General features: G+C 37.2%; 3 protein-coding genes across 3 annotated transcripts; all 3 read right to left on the reverse strand.

Moving 5' to 3' along the window:
• Positions 1 to 4898: 4898 nt before the first annotated feature.
• On the reverse strand, positions 4899 to 5849 carry LOC119082906. Its single transcript, XM_037192562.1, has one exon. It carries the CDS (start codon positions 5847 to 5849, stop codon positions 4899 to 4901), a length of 951 nt encoding a protein of 316 aa, XP_037048457.1.
• A 22-nt stretch (positions 5850 to 5871) lies between these two features.
• Positions 5872 to 8178, reverse strand: LOC119082907. The gene has a single exon (XM_037192563.1). It carries the CDS (start codon positions 8176 to 8178, stop codon positions 5872 to 5874), a length of 2307 nt encoding a protein of 768 aa, XP_037048458.1.
• An 837-nt stretch (positions 8179 to 9015) lies between these two features.
• On the reverse strand, positions 9016 to 11208 carry LOC119082887 (nucleomorphin-like). The gene has a single exon (XM_037192546.1). It carries the CDS (start codon positions 11082 to 11084, stop codon positions 9792 to 9794), a length of 1293 nt encoding a protein of 430 aa, XP_037048441.1. The 5' UTR covers positions 11085 to 11208; the 3' UTR covers positions 9016 to 9791.
• Positions 11209 to 17228: the final 6020 nt, after the last annotated feature.

The following is a 17228-nucleotide window of genomic DNA, read 5'->3' on the forward strand; positions in this document are numbered from 1 at the left end:
AATTGATATATTTGTCTTATGAATTTTAGCTTGTACGCACCTTGTTTGTGACCTGAATTGTCAGTTTACGTTTTTCATGCTTATTTGCTATTTACACATTTCTTTATTTATAATATTATGTAATGTATGATATTTGTAAATTTTATTCTGTTTATCTCAATTCAAAAGCAATGTCCAGATTTGGACATCCTCCGCATCTTCACACTGTTTCACTTTACAGTTTCTTGTGCCGCTTTTATGACAGCACTGAAGTGGGTTTGTCATCACTGCTTCGTTGAATGTCGATTCTTCGTTCATTGCTGACTGACAATTTCAAGTTCAAGTCATTTCTCCTTGGATGGTTGGCTTGATGGATTTCTATTGATATAATAATTTTTCTCTTCTCTCGTCTGACAACCATGTCTACTGAAATTTTAGTTGAAGCTATCAGGTGATGATATATCTCCAGCGATGGAATCATTAATATCCATATATTCACTGCCTACAGCTAGAGTATTTGCGATCTGAATTATAATTAATAAATTATATCATGTGTGCTGAATTGAACTGTGTTTAGATATTATTTCCTAAAGAGTTCGATTGTTTAGTTTCTAACTGTTTGATTTCTGATGTAATGTGCTCTGACTTGATCTATGTGAAATTCTTGCGTATCAATACTATTTCTGTTGTCAATGTATATTCTTTCTTCTCCATTCAAATTTTAATTGACCCAGTTAAGTGTCGCGACATATTTGACTGAACTAGGTCGGGAGTCTAGTCGGCTAAAAGACTTATGTCACCTCTCGCGCATGATCACGTCTTAATAACGCTTATGCTGAACTAGGCTTCACATCCGGCTCAGTTCAGTTCAATTATTCCAGTACTCTACTCACGGTTGCGGATTGTCTGAGCTTACTCCAAATAGATCACATAAACATATGCTACAATGTGTTTTCGACTCATTTCGTACTTATATATCTGAACCGATATTTGTCACCGCGAAAATTATAATTGTATGCACAAGAAATATTCAGTATGTTGAATGTTGTTTCAGTTTTTATCGATGTTGCAGACCTATATAGTTGATTATACGTTTCGTCCACTAGCCAATCTCGTTTTCTATAGTTCAATATCGTTTAATATATTGCTGTACAGCTATTTCCAGTTTTGTGGAGTGTTTTTGCAAACATTGTGCAGTATGCACTTTTACATTAATTTGATGCTCATACAGTATTGAATCACGCGTTTCCGTAAGTGCATATGTATTTCCGAAATTCATTGTCTATTGCTCAATTTGTCTGTAATTGAATTACAATCCTTTATCGATAGGGATCATTTAGGCAAACATGAATGCTATTTATACGTCTCTTTTTACTGAAAGTCGAATATTCCAGTTTCGTTCCCTTACGTAATTGCCTTAGTTAGCTTACCATAGAGCCTCTTTAGTGAAAAGTGATTTAGATTATTCCGAATTATTTTTGTTCCTAGAGAGAGGTAGAGAAGGATGGGATTTTCCTGAATGCGTCATACTCAGGTATTTGCTAGATTCTAGAGTCGAATGTTCAACATCGGGGATTGCTTCTTGCGCGCATCAGAATTCAATAATTTGACATCAAGATCATGGCTGTGTGGTGTCTAGTCACCGAGAGTTTGCTTCCTATTTCGGTGTTTATATATTATCATTACATTATGCTAACTTGCTTCTTATTCACTTAATGTGTAGTTGGGCGTCGAACAAATGCAATAAAAAATAGCTGTTTATCGTGGGCACTTGCTGCAAATCTTCGAGTAGCGTAGAATCATTGCTCCTGTATCTACACTCCACTCAGTAGTGCTAGCCCAACAACGAATCTCAGATGTAAACATATGCTCCCGTGTGTATTATAATGAATTATTGATTAGACGGAATCTAGCTCTGTATCTTCCTTGCAACGTTTTTTCATTGCCAGTTGTATAATATTAAGATTGATTTTCATTAAATTTTCGCATTTGTATGGATTTTCAATCAGACTTTGTGACAGTTGGTAGCTCAATTGTGCTTTTGTACTGTATTTTTCATTCAGTTCGATCACATGCCAGTATTGAGTTCGCTTTTCTGCTTTAAATCCCACTTAAATTGAATATTTTCTTCTCCTTGAATTTGAGGTAGTATATACCGACAATCACAATTATATTCCATTACAAAAATTAGTCGTACTTCATGACCAACTTTCGAAGCACATTCCACACTTACAAAATGACCTATAGACGTTTACCTGACGGTTACCATGGTAATTTGTTTTTTTGTTATCAATTATTATTTAGCAATAGAAAAACCGATATCCGAGTCATATAGGATGTGTACTATATAATGTCAGTCTGTCAACACTTATGATCCAGACTCGATACCATGAAAACTACTTGATACCTTTGAGAAAGGATGGCCGCTGCACTTTGTTTCCACACTCTTGATTCAGATCATTTCAGATATTTTATTCTTCTGTAATCGTTGACAGATTGGAAATATGCTCTATCATTCCAATTGTGTTCTGATGCATAATTTTCTACTCCCAAGATTTCGAAATAGATGCCAGCTTTGTGTTGGACGTCGCTATACTCTTCATTGCCTCTGCTCCGCCACATCACATTCACATCCGAAATAAAAGTACCTCACAGTTACTCTATATCGCCCATGGATCCTGTGGATACACAATGAGTGACGTCCTTGATTTAGTGTGCTAGAAATTATTTGGATATTTCGATTCCTGCTGACTTGAGACTATCTTATATGATGGTCCACGAACTGTTCGACTTGCCAGCGAATATCTCTTGCTATGAACATCACTTAAGACAGTATGAGCACGAATTGATTAACCGATACTCGTCTCTGTCAATTGATATAGTGCTTGGCGGATTTCGGTCTTTACCTCAACGTGCGACGTTCGTACTCGTTCTGATATCTTTGTGCCAGTATGTGTTTCAAGTCATACGATCACAGCAACCATTTCTTGATGATGTATGTTCTCGTCTTTCATCTGCTCATTGATCATCCCATTATCAACATTGGGTGTATGCATCTTTTGCAATTTATTGCGTGTGTGGAGGTCGTCATATGATACTCATTATGTCTTTATTCAAAATTTTGTTGTTCAAATCGTGTGTACATTTAGTATTCCTAACCCGTATTGTTTCCTTGTGATCCATTCCGTCCAGATGATTGCATGGCCTCATGGTAGGTGCCGTATCAAGACATTTCGATATAACATGTCCTGTGAGTCGGTTTAGAGAGGAGTTAGAACGTCTAGTGAGTCAATGTCCGGACTCATTGCACAAATTGGTCTGGAGTTCAAACATGCTTCTATTTTGCTCAATAATGTTCCGTACTCTTCGAACGTCAGTGATGATGTACCCAATTCCTTCTTCAGATGTTCTTTCATTGATCGGACTCCTCGTTCCCAGAGTCCTCCAAAATGTGGGGTGGCCGGTGGAATGAATTTCCAATCAACTCCCTTACATGCCACCTTTTCTGCCAATTGTTTCGTTTATTACCTTGATCCAGTCTCGTTTCAACTTATTGACTGCCCCAACGAAATTAGTCCCATTGTCGCTATACATTGTGTCAGGTAGCCCGCGACGGCTAATGAAACGATCAAACGCGCGCCAGAAATGCTGTTGTTGTAGCGCTGCTTACCAATTCCAGGTGAATTGCCTTTGTTGCCATACATACGAACAGTGCAATGTATCCTTCTCCATTCTTGCAGATCGAATACTTGACATTTTCACTTGTATTGGCCCTGCGTAATCCACTCCCGTATGTAAGAAACTTCTTCCTGGAGTCACTCTGGCAGCCGGCAAATTACCCATTTTTTGATGATGACTTTGGCCAGCAAATCTTCGACATGTCACACATTGATTGTAGGCTTCCTTTGCCATTCGTTTTCCTTGAATTGTCCAGTATTGGTTTCCTCATCAGATTCATTACCAACTGTGGTCCGCCATGGGCCGTCATTCTATGCATTTGTCTATGGATCAATTTTGTTATTGCATGACCGTTTGGCAAGATGATTGGATGTTTTTCTCCAAACGTCAGTGTCGTATTTTCCAAACGTCCCACCAACTCGTAGAATTCCCGTTTCGGTCGATAAATGGATCCAATGACCGTAATTTGCTTTGCTTAGGTATGTCCTTATTTTTCCTCAACTGGTCCAGTTCTGTTGCAAATGCTTCTTCTTGGCAGTTCTTGGTAATGATTTCTTTCATTTCTCTCAATTCTGACGCTGTCAGTCTTCCGGTTTTACGATGTTTAAATCGTCGACAGTACGCCATTACTCGAACCAGCCGGTCCCATGACGAGAATCTGTGCCAACTGTTCTCATTGATCGTGGCCACGTTGATTGCCACCGTACGTTGATATTCTTCCGGTGTTGGTATGATCACCTCATCTCCCTCCCATCTTGAGGGACTATCTTTCAACCATTTCGGGCCTGTGAACCAAATGTGATCCATTTGTAATTCGGAAGGCATAATACCTCGTGACGCGCAGTCTGCTGGGTTGTCCTCTGATTTGACATATCCCCACGAGGTGAGTCCATTGTTCAGTATCTCGGCCACTCGATTGGCGACGAATGTTTTCCAACGCTCTGGTCCTGCTCGTGTCCAGCCCAACGTAATCATTGAATCCGTCCATGCGAATGTTGGAACTTCTGCCAAGTTCAGTGCTTTCTTTGTTCTGATCATCAAGTTGCTCAGTAAAACTGCTCCGCATAACTCCAACTGCGGAATTGTCAGCTTTGATTTAATGGGCGCTACTCGTGTTTTTGAAGCTACCATTGTCACTGTAACTGCCTCGTTGTTCTTGATTCGGGTGTATACGACGGCAGAATATCCCTTTTCTGATGCATCACAAAATCCCACCAGAGCGCTTTCCATCGTCTCATTGTTCAACTGTATCCATCTCGGATTCTCAATTTTGTAACGGATGGTAACTCACTTTTGAATTGACTCCATTGCTCCACTATCGACTCTGGGAGTGGATCATCCCACCCAATTTCCTTCGTATATGTCTGTTGCATGATCAACTTTGCCTTAATCATGATTGGTGCCAACCACCCCAATGGATCGTACAGCTTGGATGCTTCTGACAACAATTCACGTTTTGATGTCACTCGTTTGTCTGATGCCCATTGTACTTCAAAACCAAAATGGTCCGTTCGTGGATTCCATCGTATTCCCAGTGCTTTTGTGTCATCGGTTCCGATCAATTGAAGCACCTTTTCTGTTTGTTCATCTGGAATCGTCCTGAGAAATGCTTGATCATTCGATGTCCATTTTCGTAATGTCATTCCTCCCGATTGCAATGCTTTGATCACCTCATCCTTTTCTTTGATTGCGTTTTCCAAACTGTTGCTTCCTGATATAAAATCATCGACATAGAAATCGTTTTTGATCAAATGTTCCGCCAATGGATATTCTGTCTTTGCATCGTCCGCAATCTGTCTCAACGTTCTTGTGGCCATAAATGGTGCTGCTGCTGTTCCAAATGTCGCTGTTGTCAATTGGTATTCTTTTATCGGCGTAGCCGGCTGCTCTCTCCACAATATGGTATGGTAACGTTGATCTTCTGTATCCAATTTTATTTGCCGATACATTTTCTCGATGTCGGCCTTGAATGCAATTTTGTGTCGTCTCCAACGTATCAATATCTCGAATAGATCACTTTGTTGGCGAGCTCCAATGTGCATGCATTGATTGAGGGATCTTCCAGAGCTCGTTTTGGCCGATGCATCAAACACTACTCTCAATTTGGTTGTTAGACTATCTGGTTTTACAACGGCATGATGCGGTATGAAATACAATTTTTTCTCTGGGCTGAGCTTTGTCACTTCTTTCATGTGGCCCAAGGATAAATATTCCCTAATTACCTTTGGTGTACTCTTCTTTCAATGTTGGATCCTGAGCGAATCGTTTTTCCAACTGCAGGAATCTAGCCATGCACTGTCCTCTGGAATTCCCCAACGTTTCTGGACCCATGTCTGCTTTGAATGGAATTTTTGCTATATATTTCCCATCTGTATCCTTTTGATGGTGCTGGTGTAGAAATTTTTCACATTCTTGTTCTGCGGCCGTCATTTCTCGTTCTGGATGCAATTCCTCGATTTCCCAGAATTTCGTCAGATCAATTTTTTCTTCACATTCTTCCCTTTTATCCAATGTACTGACCAAACATTTCACGGCCTGCGACTGCCACTGTCGATCAATTTTTCCGGACATTATCCATCCAATTTTTGTTTCCTGTGCGATTGGTTGCCCTTCTTGTCCCTTCACGAACCCTGACTTCATAATTTCGACAATGACGTCCATTCCCAATAGAATGTCCACATTACCCCTTGCGTAGAACTTAGGGTCTGCCCAGGTCAGTCCTTTCAAATGATTCCATTGGCTGGGGTTGTAGTCTTGATCTGGCAACATTTTAGTCAAATTTTTCAAAATGTATACATCTACCTCTAAACTCCAACTGCTTTTGAATCTCGGTGAAATTTTTATTGATGCTCTCTTTGTTTGACCAGTGGCTGCCCCGCCCACACCAGTCACTTCTATTTCTGAATTTGTCAATGGTAGTTGCAAAATGTCAGCAGCTCTTCTCGTCATCATTGATCCTTGGGATCCTGAATCGACCAGAGCTCGTACTTTCCATTTTTTCCCATCCTCAGTTGTGACTTCAATCACTGCTGTGGCTAACAATATTTCCCTTGGTGTCAAGCTGGAATGTAGGACCACTACTTCTCCTGCTTGATTACCGTTATGCTTCCTTGCTTCGTGTAGCCAAGTGCTGTGTTTCTTGTCGCATTTCTTACACGGCTTCTTCTTGTCGCAACTCAATTTTTCTTCATGCTGGCGAAGACAGTTGAAGCACAATTTATTCCTTTTCGCCAAAGTCCAGCGATCTTTAACCTCCATTTTTTTCCATTTTTCACAGGAAAATAGCTGATGTTCCTCCTTGCAGGCTGCACAGTTTGCCGAGTTGATCGAGGTCTGGTACGATTTCAATTGACCAGATTTCTGTTGCTCTGGTCGGCGATTGCTGCTTTCAATGCGTTCCATGATTCGGTATTGTTCCTCCATGAACGTTTTCAGTTGTGTCCACGTGGGTAAAGCAACCAATGTTCCGACATGCTTTTCCCATTCTCGTTGAACGTTTTCAGGGAACTTGTGTGAGATGCATAGCACAATCCAATCATCCCAATGTCCCGTTGGTCGTCCCAAATTGCTCAAAGCCAAAATGGCTTGATCCGTTGTATCCAACATCTTTTTCAGAGATTTGGCCTCATTTCTTGGTGTTGGTTGATTCATCAGTTTGTCCAACAATTTATAAACAACCACCTTGTTGTTTTCATACCGGTTCGTCAAGCGATCCCAGGCACAACTCATGTTGACTTCAGAGATCGTTAAGTCTCCGATAAGGTCCTCTGCTTCTCCGGTCAGATTTGTTTTCAATATCTGCATCTTTTGGCTTTGTGACAGTTGCTTATTCTTCAAAACCATCGTTGAGAACAGATCTCTGAAGGTGACCCACTTGAAATAATCACCTCCAAATTTCGGAATCGTCACCCGACCCAATTTGACTCCATCCTTTGCACCCTGATCTTGCTGGAGTTGTCCTTGTAGAGTTACCAAAGCAGTCTCTACCTCTTTCTCCAGTTCATCGAATCTTTGGTTGTAAATCGCATTCACATTTCCAATCAATCCTTCGTGTTCCAACTCGATCCGATTCCAAATGTCGCCAATTTTCTTCGCCTTGATTGTCGCGTATTGAGGTGATATGGCGTTCAACCCTTCAGTTGCGATTTTCATGTTCAGGTCTGCCACTTGCCTTGCTATGGCGTCCAATCTTCCATATTGCGTTCGCATGTCCACATCCGTTTCGTATTGATCCTCTTCTTCATCATCGTTGCATACGATGTTTGTCAAGGCCGTATAATAAGCATTATAATTGTCAGTGACCATTTGTTTCATTTTGGAATAAGTGTCGTCGATGGTTATCTTGCTTTCCACTTCCTTAGCGGCGTTGTTGAAATCTAACCAAAGTTTAGCCAATTCTTGTAGACGTTTACGTTTATATTCTGCATGTTGTGATTGCTTGTTGCGTTTTTTGTGTTTTTCGAAAGCCTCACTTATTTCAGCGGCCAATTCTTTTAGTTCTTCGACTTCTCTTGCCGACATTTTTGAACCTCTGCACTTCTTCGTCGATTTTCTTTTGTATTATCACTGACACCAGTTGATGTGGATGTGCTGCGTACTTACTCTCTTTGGCTACCTGGAGTCTTTCGTTATATGCTTTGGTATTTTTCTTACCAACAACCTTGTTTATTTGTTCCAACTGCTGTCCAAACGATCCTTTTGACTGCTCGCGTCCTACCGGTTTAGGATGGGGCCTTGTCTCTTCGTTAACCACCAGTTTTTTCGTTGTGAAGTGCGACACTCTCGCCTTCATTGATTCTCTGCACCACTGCTTCGACCTTGCCGACCGTGATGTGTGGACTGTATTCCGTTTTTTTTCGAGCACCCAATGGCTCGAAGGACCAATGTACAATTCTTTACCCTTCGATGATTTGTATAGATTTGCACGATGGTTTTTTACTTGTCTCTTGAGCTAGGAGACTAACATAATTCAAGCTCTGAGTTCTTTTCTCATAAAACAACTAATTTATTTTCCCAAATTACACCGTATTTATAACAATCTTTTTCCCATAATCTTATGTCTAGGCTTGATAAATTTGTTATTATTTATTGTTTATGTTTACTGTTTATACTTCTTCGACTCAACAGTCAATTGCATATTATTTTCATTATCAATGTTATGCTTGTACGCACCTTGTTTGTTGACCTGAATTGTCAGTTTCCGTTGTTTATTCTATTTGCTAATATTTAACACATTTCTTTATTTATAATATTTCATGGTAATTATGATATTTGGTAATTTATTCTGTTTATCTCAATTCAAACATCAATGTCCAGATTGGACACTGTCAGTTTATCAGAATCTAAAGTGAAAATGTCAGGATATTTGTCCCACAGTTTTTGCATTTTCGACCTATATAAGGGGTTTGTATTCTTTCTGAGTTTTTCAAAAAGTTGTGTTTTTCTGTTTTCTTTTGAGCTGGCTTGTTTTAGATCGACTATGTCGTATTTAGAAAGCGGCTCTGTTTCAATGAAACTACTTTTTTTAACTGCTCTGTAGGAGGTGTTAACGTTCAGTATCCGTATTAAAGGATTTGATGATGATACAATTGTTCGTGGTACCAAAACACCCTCTTCAATTTCTTGGTCTAATACCAGTACATCTCCTACAGAAGATAATTTAATTGAACGAACTACTTCACTACGCGCTGGTAAAACCATCACATCATCTTCAGGGCCTTCCAGTAGTGGAATTGGTAGAATGTAGCCATTCAAATTAATATTAAGAGTCATCTTATTCAGGTCAATGCTACATTTGTAAAAATGAAGGAAATCCTTCCCAATAATCCCATCTGAAGGGATGTCGAAATCATCTGGCACTACATGGAGTAATGCTGGCACAATTTCGTTATCAACATAAAAATCAACGCATATCGTTCCTAAGGATAATATTATTTCATTAGTAAATCCTTTAATGCTGATTATATCATTTACATTCATACGCTTAGCCACGTTAAAATAATTTTTTATCGAAGAAATTTTTATAAGAGAAATTCCGGCTTGAGTATCAACTAACATTGTGGAGCCTTCGTAATTTAATTTAGAAAATAAGATGACGAAATCGGAAAAATTTGAATTAAGAGAATACACTGTTTTCAATTTGTTATTGCCAGTCGTTGAGGGACTATTTCCTGGCTTTCCCCCCCCAGTCCCCATTGGGGGGCTTCCTCGTTTCCCAAATATCTGACAGGATAACTAGAATTATTAAAATTGTTAGAGCGGTACCCTCTATTAGAGGTGCCTCTACTTCTACCATTATATCTATTATTTCTCCGGTAATAGTTATTATTAGAATTGTCATTCCTGTTCGAATTGTAGAACGTCTGAGAATTTACTTGATCGCCACGATTGTTACCTCGAGAATATCCATTACCTCGATTTCTACCACGGCCTCTATAATTATTAGGATTTCCTCGTTGAGCCCTGTATGAAAGAACTTGTTTCTCTTGTCGTTGAGAACTTATTTCACAAATAAACTTAGAAACAACCTCCTTATGATCGGTAAACGGAGTAGATGCTAACACTGACTTAATCAAATCGGATTTAGCGTTCAAGCGGCAGACTTCTACTGTTTTATCAACAGTCATAATTTCAGCTCTTTCTGGGGGTATTCCCTCTAAAATGAGTGCTCTGCGAAAACGTTCTGCTAATTCATTAGATTTGTCACAAAAGTTTTGTACAGGCGTACGATCTAATCTCAATGCATGAAATTTTCCTTCAACTACTTTTGAGCTCTCTGGTTTAACTACTGCTTTCACTGCGTCTATAATTTCATTCACAGTTCCCGGTGTACCCACTATTCCATCTCGAACAGTTCCTATCAATTTAGTAAGCGCAAATTCAATCAAGATCTCCTTCAAAGCATCAGACTTTGCCATTTTGTTCAACAAATTCAGAGAGTCCACAAAGCTGTTAAGTGACAATGGATCTCCATCGTAAGGTTTGTTTATGGTAGACCCACATAATTTGAGAAAATTTTCTTCGGCAGACATCTTGTGACTGTAATCTGGTCCAGACTCGTTAGTTTGATTTGGATCAGATCTTGAATTGGGATTAGAATTAATTTGCCTTTTGAGCTCAGACTCTACTAGTAATTGATTGTATGTAATTGTATTTGGATCAGCAATTACATTCAACACTTTAAAGCAATCTATCAACTTGTTTTTATTAGTCTCAAATTTCTCAAGCAACGTATCTTGGTCTTTTTCGGAAAACTTGTTCCAATGGTCAATATAGAATTGAACTATTTTGTTAAATGTAGTGATAATGTCAATCCTAGCGTCTTCTAACGTTGTTTCTTGTTTTGGTACTTCCTCTTTTAATATTCTTTTCGTTGCTCTTAAGAAATCTTCTTTCAATAATCTGTAAAATTTTATTAAGTCATCCATTAAAATCAATAAAAAGTTCCATATTCAATATTTAATCCCGAAATAAAATTTACAAAAGAATTATCAGACTCATCAAAATTCGGCGGAAACTCATTTCAAATTGTTTATTTTATTTTACTTGGGTTTTTTTTTTTCTCTTCTTACCAAATTGACAAAATATTTGTTTAATTGACAAAATATTTAATAACTTTCGATTAATTTATTTATTAAAAGAATTCACAACGTCATCAAAAATTAACTGAAATTCATTTTAAATTGGATATGTTCTTTTTCTTTGTTTTATTTTCTTTTTCTTTTTTTTATTTTATTTTTTATTTTTACTAAATTGACAGAATATTTGTGTAATTGACAAAATATTTGATAACTTTCAATTAATTCATTTATTAAAAATTTTAAATTTAAAAGAATTCTTTACCTCAGCAATATGCAACGGACATTCATTTTAAATTGTTTTATTTTATTTTCACTGAGTTGACACAAAAATTTATTTTCTTTGGAATTAACAAACATTTTATATTATTTTTTTTCTTTCTTGTCACGTTGGCAAAATATTTTTCATAATTAACTTGTAGCTGAATAACTTGCAATATATTTCTACTATGTGAACTGTTACGTTTTTGAACTGATTGAAATTTCGCGAAATATGGCGAGTAAATATTTTATATAAAAATTTTCCTTCGATCAATTAAAAAAAATGTTTAAGTGTAACTCACCAACTATAGTCAATTTGTATTTTTATTTTTCTTTGTAATGATATTGACTATTACCACCAGTACAGCAGCTATAAAAAAGAATGCTAAAGTGTAGATGACGATGGAAATCATGCATTCTTGTATTTCTTTTAACACGTTGCTATTTGATTCGGTTTCCATGACGTACTCTGTTCACTGTCTTTCACAAATAATTGTTCCAAACGGCTTTCTTAGTACTCTTGTTCCATGACATACTCTGTTCCCTGTCTTTCACAAATAATTGTTCCAAACGGCTTTCTTAATTCTTATTTTCAGTGTATATATTTTTGTTAAATTGTTTTTAGTTCAAAAAAAATAGAAAATATTGAAAATTTTTGTTATACTTTATGACACTTTGGTTCAAGTTTCTCATAAATTGATTTTCTCTTTGTTTCACAACAACTGCACTCTTTTTTTTTTCGTTATTCGTACATCAAACACTTGATAAGTTGATTCTACTCTTGGCTCTTTCTTTTCTTTGTATGTTCTTTTTGTTCATTACGTATAATTTTATTAGTAAGTTAACTACTAAAATAACTGCGACAATTATTAAGATACCTATAACTGTTGACGAATGACTTTCTAATGTCTCATTTATTGTTATGCTATTAGAATTCGCGTTTGAAAAATCACCGCTAGCATCGGTGTTTTGTGGTTTTGAATCTGTCGTTCCCATTTTATTTTTTAAAGTCAATAATTAATTGAATTTTTTTTTTTTTTTTTTTTTTTTTTTTGAACTGAACTTTAGTTATTTGATCACTTTTATTATTCGTGTTATCGAACTTCTGTACTCGGTCGCCATATTAAGTAAAACAACCGAACTCTCTAGCGGTTTGCCAAAGACTAATTTTATTCAAGACAATTAATAAATTAAAAGTACAGTCTCCCCACTCTCTCTACATGCATATAATAACTGTGTACTGTATAATGTAATTGCCTAAATGTAGACAATTACATTACAGTTTGAGAGCGAGGTTAAGTCGACTGCTGGCTATGGTATGAGGCTAGCGATGAGGTCGGAAACCCACAGGAAAGCCGTACCTATTTATGAATCTAAAGGGTACGACTAAAGGATTCTATAGGAATACGACTAAACCTGTATTGAACGCTCGGACAGGCTAGCCTTGCGAACACTTTCAGTGAGACTGCTGGCTGTTCCGTCGTCAAGGAAGGCGAGATCGCTCTCATAGAGGCTTTCTTCTTGGCTGCTGACATCACTTAATTCACTTGTATCTTCTTTACACGTATCAAAAAACATTGACAAAGAACAAACTATTGACGTTGTAGCGTCAATTTATACTGATCGAGATATGCGTAGATAAACACTAGTAAACGTTTTATAAAACGTCGATGCGAACAGCAGCGACAGCAGCGAAAGTAGCGTGCATGCGGAACGAACTAGGTGTGGCGCACATGCGCAAACCATACACAAGGCCATGGCCCGATCGACCGATGGTCATGATCTTTTGGGCCGGCCTTTACTTTTTTCATTTTTAATTGTTTTTTGATGTTGAGTTAAAACTATGTTGTTTAGGAGTTCACTAATATCATGATTGACAATTTCGCCTAAATGATCATTGCTTAACTCTAAATTATATGTTTTTCTACATTGTCCACGTGAATGTTTCATATGATTTCTGTTTCTGATTGTTTCGGATTTCATTGAAGAATTCGTCGGAAATTGAATTAAATCTTTTTGGGAGATATGATGTTTCTCTAAAGTCAATTTAGTTATACTCTTTCCAGACTTTCTTTTCAAGTGTATTTGTGCAGCAGTTATCAAATATTTTTCATTAATTTTCGGTTTCGGTTTCTCACTGGACTTAATTGGTAGAAGTCGCCAATTATTTATATTAATAATAAACGACCAAATGGTAATTCACAATTAAAAATTTGTTGCAATCTCACATTCACTTTGTTGAATACCTACCGTTGATATTTCGTCAATAATCAAAACTTTTAGTTTCATGTACAATGAAAAGAATTTGTTTCTAGTTTATATACAGTCGAAGAAAAATAAGAAACTGGCACCACAATCCAATCAATGCTATTTATCCCACATCCATTACCAATGTTACGATATTTACGTATGTATATGTATTATAACTTGTAAATCGCATGTGGATTAAATAACATCGTTTGGATTGTGTTCGTTGAAAAAAAAAAGAAAAAAACGGCCTTAGGCCGACTGAAAGAAGCGGAAATTAGTGTACTTTTTCCACTACCCGCGCCGCCTGCAATGTACTCGTAAAATCGAATATTGTTCTTAATATTGTGTAAGAAATGTGTCAAATCAATTAGTTTTATCCTTGAATGAAAAACAGAGACATTACGGCTTTTCATTCAATGATGAAATTAATTCGATAAAGTCTTCATCAGGGTATTCTGCGGGAATGTAAACTCCTCCAGCTAACTGGTCGGGATTTTTACTTTAAATGTTATTTTCATTGGCAGTTGAAGCACCATAAATATCTTCATTTTCATTATCACGATTGTAAACTTGAAATTCTTCGTCAGCATTATTTGGTTGTCGATTTTCATGTAGAGTGTAATTAAATTTTCAAACTCTTCATCGTCGTCAACTGCATTGTATTTCCTTCGATTGGCTCTGACAACATCAACGTTCTCTTCGTAGAATTTTTGAAATTCTAATTGTATTGTTCTAGTATTCCCTCCTCCTCATTTCTCCATGGAAAATTCAGCGTAATTTGTTCCCGATAGTAGTTTTAAGGATCTTTGTTAATATTAAAATTTCGGAAAGGTATGACAGCAACATGACCTCTTAACTTAACATATCCAGAATCATTTTGCAACGGCATAAGCTTCCCTTCTTTATTATTACTTTTCTTGTAGTCATATAACGCAACATTCTTTTGTTTAAATTTTGCACTAAGTCCATCATGCAAATTACGGCAGAACAAAGAGTAAGTACTTTAAAAATTAATTGAATTTTTAATTGGAGACAAATTAGTCTTATTTAGACATTCTATTGTCTCTGGGAGAGAGTGGACCGTCGGTGATTCTTCTCACCTGTCGTGACACAATTTCTCATTCATTCATTCCTTCTCTTAATTGAACGGTTCATTGAACTCGTATCATTCATTCATGATGCACATAATTATGCGCTCTCGCATATACAACATTCGGACATCTTCGCGAATCTATCGCCCATGGAACATTTGCATATTCCTTCATTACATTCATCTTTTTGCGCACGCGTAGTCGCACATATCGTCGATTTGATCACCCAATTTCATGCATTGATGCGGGTATAGTGTATAGGTGCTACATAAATGTTCCCTTTTTACACTAATCTTCAGCGCATGCATATTTTGCATATAGGGCTAGAATCATGGCGATAATTTAACTCGCCTACGCATTTTCACTGGACATAAGGAGTGCGGCTACGGTGTAACCACACGACATTAGTCTCATTCATTCACATTTTCATGTCACACTTTGGCGTCGCGACACGTGAGCGGGTCACGATAGTCTCTGATGCAATCAGATCACATATAATAATTACCATATGCGCGCGCATATTCATGATTGCGCATGCGCAATGCATTAATAATTTTGTATATCCAGGTGAAGATGCATGCATAATGTGTATTATGCATAACAGATTCAATGTAAAATTATGATTTTTCTTGGAATAATAACATCCTTCACAGTTTTTGTATATTTACGAATTTGATTCTCTCATTACGAGAATATACAAGTACAAGAATGACAAAGGTAAAAAGTTCTTTTGTGAAAAACGTTTTGCTAATTTCTAAAATTGTAAACTGTCAACTGAATTCTATTTAATTCATATTGGCGTATTTATACAAGACAAGGTATTATAATTGTTTATTTTTTTTTTTTAAGTGAATCAACTGCGGTCGTCTAGTATGACTTCCACTCATGCCCTTAACATGCATTGTAGTTTCATGATTTGGTTGGTGTAACATAGCTGCTGCTTTACTGGTGATCATGGATCCCTGTGATCCTGCATCTAATAGTCCTCGCATGTAAAACATTTTCCCCATTTGATCTTGTACTAAAACCAAAGTTGTCGCCAGCAGCCCAGTTGGTTGAGCTTCCACTTGATCTGAGTACACGTTCCTATGGGCATTCACACCTGTTGTATTTGCTGCGTTCTTCTTTTCGTCGACTAACCAGGTGCTATGATTTTTGTTACACTTCATGCTTCCTTGGAAGGCTTCGATCCAACATCCGGAAATGTTCTGCTAAAAATTGTTTTAGTTGATTCCATGATGGAAGTGCTGCACTGTTACCGATGTGTCTCTCTCAATCCTTGCGGGCATCCTCACTCATCTTTGATGTTATCATTGAAATGACCCAGTCATCTCATGATTCGATTGGTCTGCCCAAGTTTTTCAGCGCCAGTAAGACCTGATCTGTGGTATCCAGTTACTTCTTAGTTACTTTTGAGTCCCCTTTTCCATTTTGTTGCATGATCAATTTATTAAGGTGTTTGTAAACAACAACTCGATTGTTATCATATCTTTCCAACAATCGATTGCACGCACTGTCGAAGTTTGCATCTGTGATGGTTAAGTCCGTTATTAAAGTTTCCGCTTCACCATCCACCAATGTCTTCAGCAGCTGCATTTTTTGTCCATCAGAGAGATTGGTTTTGTTTTTAACCATTGTTCAAAACAAATCTCTGAAGGACGTACGTCCATTTGAAATAATTTCCTGTAAATTTAGGGATCATTACTCTTGGCAATTGCGTTGCCCCATCTAATACAATTCATCAATTCATAGAATGATTTCATGTCATTTTGGGGATCAGCAGGACGTTTTATGCCCACAGGTATGTTATCATTGACTGACTACACTCCAACTGTTCTTTTAATTGTCATGGAGTGAAGAGGTAACTACTGATGTGTCCTTGTTGCAAATATTTGTTCGGTTCGGTCCGGTCAATCCAACTTGAAACATACACAGTCCAACCCAGTACTTGATTTTGCATCTTGCTCAATTCGGTTATGTTCATTAGTGTATCATCAATTGCTTTTGGAAGTTTTTTATAATTCGATGCACATTCGGTTTGCAAAGATTTCATGATATTTGCTGTTAATTCTACAGTACATGTTTGCCTTTTTATAAGGTTGGTTAAATAGTTGACATTAGTTCTGCATTTTTCGATGTCGTTATTCAGAATTGTTGCATGCTCTGCATCCATGATACCACCCTTTATATTTTCTTCAAATTATAATAATGAAAAGACCTCGGCTTGGGTCCAACTGTATAACTTTACACTTTGCAGTACAGTTTAACACTATTATCAATGTGATTAGCCAACAACAACTTATTTCCGATTATTATTATTCAACTTGGAACAGATTTATATCGAACTATTCTGAACTATGATACATGCTATAGTAAGAGCAATTTCAACCGT

Source organism: Bradysia coprophila, unplaced genomic scaffold (assembly GCF_014529535.1).
Source record: "Bradysia coprophila strain Holo2 unplaced genomic scaffold, BU_Bcop_v1 contig_50, whole genome shotgun sequence".
Lineage (NCBI taxonomy): Eukaryota > Metazoa > Arthropoda > Insecta > Diptera > Sciaridae > Bradysia > Bradysia coprophila.

Excerpts from the sequence above, each read along its gene's own strand:
- LOC119082887 (XM_037192546.1), bottom strand. The coding sequence starts at position 11,084 with ATGGATGACTTAATAAAATTTTACAGATTATTGAAAGAAGATTTCTTA.
- LOC119082906 (XM_037192562.1), bottom strand. The coding sequence starts at position 5,849 with ATGAAAGAAGTGACAAAGCTCAGCCCAGAGAAAAAATTGTATTTCATA.
- LOC119082907 (XM_037192563.1), bottom strand. The coding sequence starts at position 8,178 with ATGTCGGCAAGAGAAGTCGAAGAACTAAAAGAATTGGCCGCTGAAATA.